The following is a 12,778-nucleotide window of genomic DNA, read 5'->3' on the forward strand; positions in this document are numbered from 1 at the left end:
TATGAACGAGTTGCATAAAAGAAAGGCTGAGGCGTTTTATTTAAGGAAAAGGCAAGCCAAAAAAGCTGCAAAAAAAGCAACAAAAAGGAAGCCAACTGCATTGATTTTGCAAAAAAAAAATTCAATTCCTAAAATTGCCACTAACGACGTGTATTATAGACGCCAATTGTCTATGTACGCCTTTAATGTACATGTCCTCTCTTCGGGTCAATCTATTTTTTTTATACCTATCATGAAGGAGAGGCTAAAAAAGGATCAAACAAAGTTGCATATTTTCTTCTCCATTTTATCAATAATCATTTAGAGGACGATGTTGAAGAACTGCAAATCCTCTGTGACTCTGCCGGAGGACAAAATAAAAACTTTACCATTTTTTGATTTATTCATTTTGTAGTAAACAACAAAATTCATAATCTGAATGAAATAAAAATTACATTCCCTATAAGAGGACACTCCTATTTGGAATGTGACAAAAATGTAGGATTGTGGGATTTGAAGAGCCCCTTTGAGGTCCTGGAAGAGTTCATTAGGCATTCCCGCTCCAAACCATCGCCGTTTGTTGTAGTGAGTGTGTCACAAAATATAATACTGGATTGGAAATCATTTTTAGACACAATATATTGCCAACAAAAATGCCCATTTAAAATCCAGATTTTGAAGGAAATAGTGACATCATCTGATCATAGCCGCCTTATCTATTACCGTTCAACATACAATGGACCAGTTTTGTCTGGATTAATACGAAAACGCTTTGACCGAAATTCAGCTTTAAGATGCGGAGAATTTTTGCTGCCCGTTCCGGTATACGATGGTAAGTTATAAGAAAGTTTTAAGTAAAAATGAGATGTATTAATTTTTGTAATTTTTTTACAGGTTCATTACCAATTCCAAAGGCTAAGTTTAACGACCTAATGGGCCTCATGAGGTTTTGCAGTCCAACAGCCGTGACATTTTTTCAAACCCTGGCTCATCTAATCTATTCATTAATTAATAATATCATCTAATCATTAATTTATAATAATATGTTGATAAATAAACATTAAAAATTCCAAAAAATTAAATCTTCTTTTTTATTTAAAAAATAAAAGCAGCTGGTTTTTGTCGGTTTCAGGTGACATTGCTGCTTATATACTTAGTTTTTCTAAACCAAAAAACCATAGTCATAATACTTTATAATAATATTGGCTTCTGTTTTATGTAAACTACATGTTTATATATTCGTTTTGGAAATAAAAATAATTGGTTTTAAACATTAAAATTCTCTCTAATGTGAAAAGAAAGGACATATCTGGTTTTTTCCCTGTACCCTTCAAATAATATATGCATTTATTAAATAAGAAAAAATAAATAAATACTAATACGTCCTCCTATACATATAATTATTACTACACTTCTTAAACTAATAAACCTTAAAATAACGTTAACGACACTTAACAGGGAGTCGTAGGGCACATTGTCAAAAGTCTAATTTTTTTTTACTAACTTGTTTGTTCAATTCAAGAACAAAGTCGAGCTGTTTTTTGGGATAATATATTTCATTTGCTTGTAAAAAATTAATTAATCGGCCCTTTAAACACTTCTCAACCACCTTGGAAAAATTATCAATAACACTGATGGGACGATAGCACCGTCTATAGATTACAAGTCAGACCACTTCCTATACCGCCCGTGTTAAAGCAAAATTGACCTTGAATCCCGCTGTTTGCTGCGTACGAGCGTTTACCAGGGTTTATCGTAAATATCGATGAAAGCAAATTCTGAGGCGCGCTGATTATTTTTATACGAGGAGTATTCATAAGAAATATTTTAAGTCATAAAATAGAACTTTTTTTATAGGACTGGAATGGAATGTGTTTATATGACAGTGTTTCTTAATTATTAACGTTTTTACACATTTTTTATATTAGCTTCACTTCTTTGCCTTTAAGTAGCAATGTTTGTATGTATGTATATAACAAATCTAAGAATTCTATTTAAACTATAACTTCTACTTGTCAGATTGTTTTCAAATTTTGTAGGTGCTTGGCTTTCGATAACAAGGACAGTTTTTAAAATGTTTTTGAGTTTCCCTTTTCTAAAATTGGTGTATCTAGAAGTTTTGATCAGTTCAATGAATTTGAACTTTATTTTTGATTTTTTTTTATTGGAAGCGTTTAATATGGCGGATTCAAAATGGCTGCCTTTTAAGTCAAATATAATATATAAGTGAATTTGAAAAAAACCTTACTTGTTGAATTGTTTAAATTTGCTACATTTTTAGGAGTGTTATCAAAAAATACAAGTTTTTACTTAATATTTGCACTTTTATGCTTACTTAAGCACTATTATGCTGATGATACTCAAATATATCTCTCATTTGAACCAGGTGAAAGTTCCCAAGCAGTGGCTGCCATTAATTATGACCTTGCCAGCATTTACGAGTTTTCTAAAAACCATTGCTTACAATTAAATTCTATGAAATCAGCATTTATGCTGTTTGGGGGCAAGGGTAGCCGTAAGAGTTTTGTTCAGTATTATAGGGACCTAATTCATATTAATAACGAGCCTATAAAACACGTCGAGCACTGCAAGAGCTTGGGTTTGATTCTGGAGTGACCTGCGATTCACGCAGCACGTAAATTCATGTATTTAAAGAGGATTTTTAAACCTTAAAAATATTTATACACATCGTTACGTTTTAAATAGAAAAACAAAAATTCTACTGTGTGATTCGCTGGTCCTATCACAGCTTAATCATTGCGATGCAGTATATGGTCCATGCTTGAGAACTGCTGAAGAGAGCAGAATTCAGAAACTCCAAAATGCGTGCCTTAGATTATTATATGGCATAAGAAAGCGCAACCCCATAAAACACAAGCTTAAGGAAACCAGGTGGTTGACTATGCACAACAGAAGGATTTTTCACGCATCTTCAATGTTTTTTAAAATAATTAATTTAAGATCTCCACCTTACTTATATAATAAAATAAAATTTCGCACAGATGTTTACAATATTAATACCCGGTATAAAGGAAGGCTAACACCTCCGCTTCACTCAACTGAAACTTACAAAAGATCATTTTCTTATCAAATTTCAAAAATTATAAATAGCTGCCAAACTAATACCGAAAACATTTTTAGCTTATATTCTGTAAAAAATACATTTTTAAGAAATTACTGCAGGAACAATAAAGGTTAACTTAGTGGTTTTTTCATTTCTTTTTTTTTATTTTGTACTTTCTTTTCTCTATTCCGATGATGATAACAAAAACAATTAATGCAATAGACTATACATTATGATATACATACATATAACAGACTGTATTTTTTGCTTTGTGATGTGTTTTGTTTGTGGGGTTGAATTTGTTTCTTTTTCCTTGTGTAGGCATATATGCTGTCTTTTTTTGCTGGTTGATGTACTCTTTATAATTTATATCGTTTATATTATTCCTATTTTGAAACTTAGTATAGTATAGATAATTAGGTTAGATGGAAGAACAGGCATTTAGATATCTGAATCTTTGTGCGCTGAATCTCGCCTTTAAACTATTATTAACCTTGTAATTATTGTATTTTTTTTTCTTAAATAAAAAGACCTTTATTATTATTATTATTATTATTATTTGTTGAAATTTTAGAGATGAATTAAAAAGTTAATTTTAATTTAAATTTTAAAGTTAAAATAAATAAACAATTAAAAAACACATTTAAACGCACTAAAAAATATAAAATAATTTTAATACGGTATGGGTTATTTTAATTTTTGAATTAGGTCGTTTTAAAAATACAAAAGCGCAAAAAAATAACAAACAATTATCATAATAAGCGCTAAATAAGTAGTTTTGTAAATTATATACTTTGTATTCATTTGTGGATATAGTAAATATATATAAAATATGTTATAATATCAAAATTTACCGGGTCTTAAACGCCTACATTGGTGGCCGACAAAAAAAAGTGGGGTGTGTTGGTTTGGGATAATAGGTTGTAAAATCGGATAAAACTATTCCAATAACATTAGAGGGAGAAAATAAATAATAAACTATTTTTTAAGATTGTAATGCTTTTATGTAAAACACAAAATACAGAACAAAATATTTAACATATAGGGATGAAATACATACTACTTTATTATTGGGTAATTATATTTATACAAGTAGTATGTAACCAAATTATTGTCTAAAACGCTACAAGCAAAAACTCGCTCGGGAAACGAATGCACACAAGTTAACGTGCTTGCGAAAACTAAACCCGGGTTCTACCCAGCCGATGCATGGCGAGGTGAGGAACGGGGGGTGGGGCAATCGATTTCAGGGCCGCTCGAGTGGTCTGACTTGTTGTAATCTATAGACGGTGACGATAGTAACTAATGTCAGTCTTATCACCAAATTTGGAAAGGTTTTGAAATTGCTATAAACTGTAACTAAATTTACTATATGAACCAATGAACCAATGATATAGGCAATTTTTTTTATATACAGTGAATTTGTTTCATCAATTCCAAGGGTAGAGTTACTTTTTAGAGAAAATATAGGTTGAACTATTTAATTTTGAATCATTGAAGATATGATATGTTGAGAATATTTAAATTTATAACTACGTTTTTTTATATTCTCAAGCATATTAATTCCTACGTTTATAAAATGATTATTGCAAAAATCCTTATTACTATTGGCTTTTATGCTGATTCTTCACTTTAATTACTTCTTGAGCCCCATTACTAGTAATTTGGTCTGTAGCTTCATTAATTATTTTATACATATAGGGTGTCCCTAAACAATCTGTACGAAATCCTAGGATATATTCCTAAGGTCAAAATAAGCCGTTTTAAAGCAACTTACCTTCACGTCCAAAGTTGCTTCGTTTCTTAGTTTAAAAAATAAAAATCGATTTTATTGTATTTTTTTAACATTTTGCGAAATACGACTTTGCAAATTGGTATTTAGGGTTTTTTTGGTATGAGAATCTCAAAAATGAGCTTGTTTTTATTGCATATATTTTTTAACGTTAAATTTGGGATTCTTCTCCCATCCCTATCAATACTAAGTAAAATAGGAAAGTAGTCCGTAACATCGGTATCTAAAATGAGAGATGATAATGATTATCTCATTACCACCTTATTTAAAATTCGAAAATTCTAGAGCAGTTTTAACTCGTTAAGGTAATATTAGTCGTTAAACAGAAATAATAAATGAGAAGAAATAAACAAAAAAAGTCACCTGCGGACGTGCAGCCGCTCTTTTCTTCTCCTGTTTTAAATGGTCCTCCTCCAGGTCCAAGTCCAGGATGTTGGTTTTCTCGCCCGCGAGGGCTTCCAGTTCGGGATCGGCGTACTCCAGGATATTAAAATCGGCTCCCATTTCGGCGAGTAGTTCGTCGTCATCGTCGCCCAGGCCTCCCAGTATTTCGCTGACCCCTTGAAGTTCGGCCATGGTACCTAAGAGACATTTTATCTTGATATATTATATTGAGAACTATTATTCAAATTTAAAGTTTTATTTATAAGTAGGTGGTACATTAAATAAACCAATTATTTGAGAGAAACCAGATAAATCCCATAAACATATGTAGTTCGGAGAAAACAAAAATAAAAAACTATTTTCAGTTATAGGTTGGGATGATAAAAATTTAATGATAATAATAAACGACTTTTTATTAAACTCGGCGAAGGGCAGTCAAAGCTGTTTGCTTAACCGAGCATACAGGAATCAGCAATACATAATATTATAAATTACATGGTATAAACAGTCCTAATTAGTAACAATAATTATGATAATGAGAAATTCACCAAATTCAATCCAAATATATTTAAAACTTCACAACCCTGGTATAGAACTATATTCGCTCAGCATAAACCCTTTTAAATAAATTGCTTTGGTATATTTAAAAGGGTATTTTGACGTGCGATACGATCATAAGTGGCGAATCTAAAAGTTAAATGATCTCTAAGATACTCAGGCGCTCCACTAGAGAAGCATAGAATCTTCATCTTTAAAAGAAGCTAAAATACAAAACGAAACATACGAACTTTGAAGTGGTATCATTGTTTATATATTTTGTTATCATTGTTTATCATTGTTATATGTGTTTAATGTGTTTTATATATAATATACTATATACCGTACTCCCTCATGTACTTGTACTTATTTACTAGTTAATAAATCAGTCCCATCTTACCGAGTTCCCTATTACCCACTAAGGACTCTAGTGTCCTTAGGATGATTGGTTTCTATTTTTTTTTTATTTCTGACCCTATCCAACAACTATCTCCAGTAATAGTGGATATTGCTTTCATACCTCTATCGCTACCATAATAAAATAATTTCAATAAGATACTACATAGATATCTATAAAAATCAAATTTGGCAACTATTTATAAATTACCTATTTTTATATTCTTAAAAATCTTCATTACACGGTATACCGCTAAATATATATTAAAAAAAAATCATTAATTTACTAATCTATAACAGCTACAAATATTTCTGTATTGAGCGTCTTTTATATGCATATCGCATTTCTTTTTCCATCTAAAACATAAATACCTAACAAAACAAAGTCCTATGTTAGCAAATATATAGGTCAGAGATGACAAGTCTCGCTGTGCAACTACATGCATTAAAAAATTCGGATTTATATTGTTTTCTTGTAGCATTAGGCTAAATTAATGCATTATTATTATTATAAAAAAATAAAGAAAACTTACCGGTTTCTTGTTCCAGTTTTTCTATTTCTGCTGTAACATTGTCTGGTATTTCTTGGTCGTTTGTCGCCTGGTTTGCCGTTTGTGAAACTTGGACCGCCTGAGGGTTAAAAGTTATTTAATATAAATAATATGAGAATAATAATGATAAGATAAGTTTGTGCCAAACAACAATGGTAAGTAACAACTCTAAAACCAAAATCCGACGGTACCAATAGTAACATTTGATTTAAATTTACGATTCAGGGAGCACGTCTACGGGTTATTACGAAGATCATATTCTACTATCAACATTTTATAATGGCCTTAGTTTTAATTTAAGAAAATCTCTGGGTAAGCCTCTGGTATTTTTTGATATTTAATTAGGCGTGTATTAATTATGGCCCTTGTCGGGATGTTGCTTTACGATGGTTCCCCTTTTCAAAGCTATGGTCAAAGTATAACTTCTAGTGTTTACTTAAGACAAAAGATTTCTTTTTATTCTGACGTTCATACGATACCTGTTTGACGGAATAATTCACTTATGCTTCCCAAATTTAAAAGTTGTTTTTTCAGAACCAGTTTTTTTAATAACAATAATACCAACCAATACAAATTAAGTTTCCGTCGATTATTCATATTTGGCCGATTAGTTGAATCTATATCTGAGCTAATAGGTAGAATTTTGCACTTTTTATACTCTATATTGACCAAAACTATTAAGCGTTGAAATAGCTTAGTACTAAAGATTCACAGAAAATATTGCGAGTACAGATTCGAACAGGCCAATCGAATGTGATAAAGTTTTGACAAATCAGAATTTATATAATTTACAACTAAAAGAGAAATATAACTGCGTACCGTCGACCGTAAAAGTAAGATTAACAATTTTTAATACATGAAGAAAAGTTAACAGTATAAACAGTATAAGGCAAAAGGTTATACTATGAAGCTACCTTGCGAGACACCATTAGTAGTGCCGAACTATTTTTAATTTAAAACAGAAAGATAGCATGTGTCTGTTTCCACAGAACTAAAAAATAGAAGTTTAATATACATTCATTTAAAATATGTATAATAAAAGGAAGTATCAATGGACAGCAAAGCTAGATCATATTATGTATATTAACGGAGTCAACAAATCGTTTTTAATTAAAATATCAAAAAAAAAAAAAAATCTAAACTTTAAGACTCGACTTTAAGAAAAAAAAAGTTATACCCAGCTAACCCCATCGATGTCAGATCTAAACCAGGTATCTTTCACCCCAATGACATCACAATTACTATACTAAGTCCTATAAAGGTAATAAAACTTACGCTCACTTTGCCGTGCGTTTACATAACAACTTACTTGTTGACTGGGCCTCTGAATAACACTTTGGACTCCACCGACTGCCAAGCGAGCGTTGGGAACGTTGGAATTTTGCTCCAGTGCGGTATTCTTGGCTTGTAGTTGCGCCTGTCGTTGCAGGAGCAATTCGTGGTGTTCGATGGTGCCCGGGCGTGGGTCTGCGAAACGTAACGCCGCGCCCACCTGCAGTTGCTGCTGCTGCTGCTGCCCGTGACCCGCCATTCTCTGGATAATATAAAAAAATCAATTTTCACATCATGAAATGACGGAGAAACTTACGGGCTGATGTTGCAAAATAAGTCTTAACCGTGGATCGAGATTGGCAAGTCGACTCTCCATTTGCTGAATGCGAATGTTGGTGCCGGGGCGCACTCCAAGCGACAACGGTATTCTTGGCCTGGTTGATCCGGGGGGTAAAGGTTGCCTACATTAAAACATTATGAATTCTGGAAAAAGCGGCGTCATCATTATTATACCTAAAGGTCATATCTTCGCCAGTTGCTGTGCCAACGACCTCGGCCGCATTGGGATCGGCGGGATTCCAAATCCTTTGCGGTTGTTTACCTTGCAGCTGTTGCTGGTGCTGTCGCTGCAGTAAGTCGCGCAATTGTTGAGATATCTCCGGCTGATTTGGTCGGGCTTGCTAAACGTCAAAAATAACTTATACATATTTCTTTGTTGGGTGTTCATGCGTTGTCAGGCAACAGAAATTTATTAAATTTAAAGAGAGAAAAAGCAAAACGCGTGTTATTCCTCTTAGTTAGAGGAATAACACGCGTTTCACTCTTTAGTGAGTTATTGCAAGTCAATACGCTGACATTCGCATGTAAGAGCTAAGCTCTGATTTTCAAGGAAGATAATTACCTGTAAGACAGGACGAGGTCCAATAAACGGTGGTTGTGCGACCTGTTGTCCAAACGAGTCGTTGCCTACCGAAACGTCCATTTTAGGCAAACCCGCACTGCTTGCATTATTATGATCGCTAAGACTATCGGATTCAAATTGTTGTTGTTGTTGCTGCTGAGTAGGTTGATTGGGAGTTTGGAATTCGTGGATCGGGGACTGTGAAGAGGTTGGGGTACGGATATTAGTTGATGGGGATAAGGGATGGGCGAATGGTGGCGATTTTATACCGATAAATTGTCGGGCAGATGGTGAGGCGGCCGGACTGGTCTCTTGCGCGCCCGTAGACACTTGCAAAGGACTGGTTTGGTTTCCTTGCAGGAACTGCGACGACGGATCGGAGATTGACCGTTGAACTCTTGTTATTGCTGAAAAATGAGTGTAGAGTTAGATAAAAATTATATTCAAAGCCTATTAGAGAGATGGGATGAGGAATAATTCCAAATAATAAAGTTTTTGACCTCCTTTTTGGCATGAGAACTGATCTGAGACCCTGGAATCACTGACGATCGCAATGAATTGATGGTTCACGTCTGTGATCGGTTCAACTACATACGAAAAGTAACATTTCAAAATGATTCAAGGCATATTAGAGAGGTGAGATGCGGTAGAATGCGAAAAAATGCACTTTTGACCCCCTTTTTGCCATGAAAACTTATCTGAGACCCTGGAATCATTGACGATCGCAATGAATTGATGGTTCACGTCTGTGATCTGTCCAATTACATACGAAAAGTACCATTTTAAGATGATTCAAGGCATATTAGAGAGATGAGATGCGGTAAATTGGGAAATAATGCACTTTTGACCCTCATTTTGCCATGAAAACTTATCTGAGACCCTGGAATCACTGACGATCACAATGAATTGATGGTTCACGTCTGTAATCGGTTCAATTACATGCGAAAAGTAATATTTCAAGATGATTCAAGGCTTATCAGAGGTGAGATGCGGTAGAATGCGAAAAAATGCACTTTTGACCCTCTTTTTGCCATGAAAACTTATCTGAGACCCTGGAATCACTGACGATCGCAATGAATTGATGGTTCACGTCTGTGATCTGTCCAATTACATACGAAAAGTACCATTTTAAGATGATTCAAGGCATATTAGAGAGATGAGATGCGGTAAATTGGGAAATAATGCACTTTTGACCCTCATTTTGCCATGAAAACTTATCTGAGACCCTGGAATCACTGACGATCACAATAAATTGATGGTTCACGTCTGTGATCGGTTCAATTACATGCGAAAGGTAACATTTCAAAATGATTCAAGGCATATTAGAGAGGTGAGATGCGGTAGAATGCGAAAAAATGCACTTTTGACCCTCTTTTTGGCATGAAAACCTATCTGAGACCCTGAAATGACTGACAATCACAATGAATTGATGGTTCACGTCTGTGATCGAATCAATTACATGCAAAAAGTAACATTTCAAAATGATTCAAGGCATATTAGAGAAATAAGATGCGGTTGAATGCGAAAAAATGCACTTTTGACCCTCTTTTTGGCATGAAAACCTCTCTGCGACCCTGAAATCACTGACGATCACAATGAATTGATGGTTCACGTCTGTAAACGGTTTAATTACATGCGAAAAGTAACATTTCAAGATGATTCAAGGTATATTAGAGAGATGAGATGCGGTAGAACGCGAAATAATGCACTTTTGACCCTCTTTTTGGCATGAAAACCTATCTGAGACCCTGAAATCATTGACGATCGCAATGAATTGATGGTACACGTCTGTGATCGGTTTAATTACATGCGAAAAGTAACATTTCAAGATGGTTCAAGGCATATTAGAGAGATGAGATGCGGTAGAACGCGAAATAATGCACTTTTGACCCTCTTTTTGGCATGAAAACCTATCTGAGACCCTGAAATCATTGACGATCGCAATGAATTGATGGTACACGTCTGTGATCGGTTTAATTACATGCGAAAAGTAACATTTCAAGATGGTTCAAGGCATATTAGAGAGATGAGATGCGGTAGAATGCGAAAAAATGCACTTTCGACCCCCTTTTTGGCATGAAAACTTATCTGAGACCCTGGAATCACTGACGATCTGTTTTATAGTCTTGCTAATATTTTTTTTATTTTAGCCATGTAATTAGGTACAGATTTAATGTTAATTATACATTTATAATTATTCTATTTTAAAGTAAAGAAAAGAAATCGTTATTCTCATTAATTTAGGAAGTAATTTATATAATTTTTTTTGTATTATACAGGTGACTTGGACTGGACCCCTTGCCCTCCGGATTTGATGATTTTTGTCTTTTTTCTGTAGGGCTATTTGAAGAGTAAGGTGTACGCTAGCAAGCCGAAGGATATTAAGGAACTAAAAGTTAAAGTAAGAACAGAAATTGCTGCTATTACGCTTAAAATGTTGTCATGCAAAATGCTTGAAAATGAGCCGATTTTTGTTTGTCGAATGAAGCACTGCGTCGAACGAATGATATTTTAAATAAACCACGTTTATCTGTCCAAATCGGCCAGTTATGCAACTTGGCCACAATTTAATCGACACTGTATCTTTTAGCGATTTCTAAGTTTTTATAATCCTAAAGCTGCCTAGTTCTCAAGCCCCGATTATGCTCACATTTGATAAGGTGACGTTCACCGTTAAATTGAACTTACCTTGTACCCGTTGCTCTTGTATGACGTGCTGCTGTTGCTGAGCCTGTTGCTGTCTAAGCGCCTGCAACTGTTTCCACTGTCTCTCCTGTTCAGCCTCCCGGGCCGATTTTTGCTGTTGCGAAATTTTCTCCTGTTCCTGTAGAATAATTATTAAATTTTATGCAACCGTACGGGATAACACAACGGATGTTTTTAGTGAAGGTCGTTACTTATTATAAATGCAATGCTCGTTTACAAGATGATCCACTTTTGGGCGTTTTACTGGTTTTAATATCTACCCGTGTACAAATACGGATCAACTTTTAGGTTAAGAGTCAACGTTTATATAGAGTGTTTTAATATTAAACCATAACAGATGGTCTCTAATGATGATATCACTAAATGATGATATTTACGTCTGAAAGTACCTACTTGGAATAATTAAATTAAAAATTACTAATATTATTAATATTATAACACCCGATATCATTTTTGCACTTGTATAGTTTGCTCCTGAGTAGTGTGGGACTATTAAAGCGAATAATTCATCGGGATATATAATAAAAAATAAATGTTAAGACATTTTCTAGGTTCAACTGTATAATGAAACATTTAGTGAAAAATCCCTGAATAAAAAAATTATTCGCTTCAACAGTAAACTGATTGCCATTAAACCCTCTACATTAGAATTATACTGCTTCAAGTAAATAGATTAAAAGCCAAACACAAACATGAGAATACACCATAACACCAATAAAATATAACAAAGGCATGCAGTACAGTTATATTATTAAATAAAAAATAATAATTATTGCCCAAAACAACGGAGAAACAAAGTACAAAACTACGAATATATTAAACAAAGCTTAAAAATTGGTCGGAGGGAGGGTGGTAGAGGAAGGCAGGAATGCGCAAATGAGATGGCTACAAAAAGAAATAACGGCCTCTTCAATCAAAAAATAAATTGATACAAAATTTGCAATACACAACAAGCTTTTTCTTCTTTGACTTAATGTTGAGAGTATTGGTGAGACACTACGGTGTTTAAAATTCGTATAAAAGTTGTCATCATTATATTATTAGTTTCGCTTTATAATGTTCAAGTAACTTGGAAAATTGCTACAGTTGAGTGAGTTCACTTAAGGATATCTTGAATTATCTGCACCTTTAAGATCACTCAAATTTACTCATTTTTCATTAAAAGCACTTTATGATAGTTTAGAATAGATATATGA

The 12,778-nt window shown here is 33.7% G+C and overlaps 1 protein-coding gene across 5 annotated transcripts in view; it reads right to left on the reverse strand.

Moving 5' to 3' along the window:
- The window catches only part of LOC126744860 (histone-lysine N-methyltransferase 2C-like), a 141,075-nt gene that overhangs the window by 64,582 nt on the left and 63,715 nt on the right, over nt 1-12,778 (reverse strand). For all 5 annotated transcript variants that reach the window (XM_050452428.1, XM_050452426.1, XM_050452427.1 and 2 more), the window contains 7 exons: nt 11,565-11,700; nt 8,877-9,283; nt 8,489-8,655; nt 8,292-8,436; nt 8,013-8,237; nt 6,686-6,782; nt 5,199-5,416 (listed from right to left, as the gene is read on the reverse strand). In XM_050452428.1, the coding sequence (XP_050308385.1) occupies nt 5,199-5,416; nt 6,686-6,782; nt 8,013-8,237; nt 8,292-8,436; nt 8,489-8,655; nt 8,877-9,283; nt 11,565-11,700 (1,395 nt within the window). The remainder of the gene's footprint in view (nt 1-5,198; nt 5,417-6,685; nt 6,783-8,012; nt 8,238-8,291; nt 8,437-8,488; nt 8,656-8,876; nt 9,284-11,564; nt 11,701-12,778) is intronic.

This window comes from Anthonomus grandis, chromosome 15, assembly GCF_022605725.1.
Source record: "Anthonomus grandis grandis chromosome 15, icAntGran1.3, whole genome shotgun sequence".
Classification (NCBI taxonomy): domain Eukaryota; kingdom Metazoa; phylum Arthropoda; class Insecta; order Coleoptera; family Curculionidae; genus Anthonomus; species Anthonomus grandis.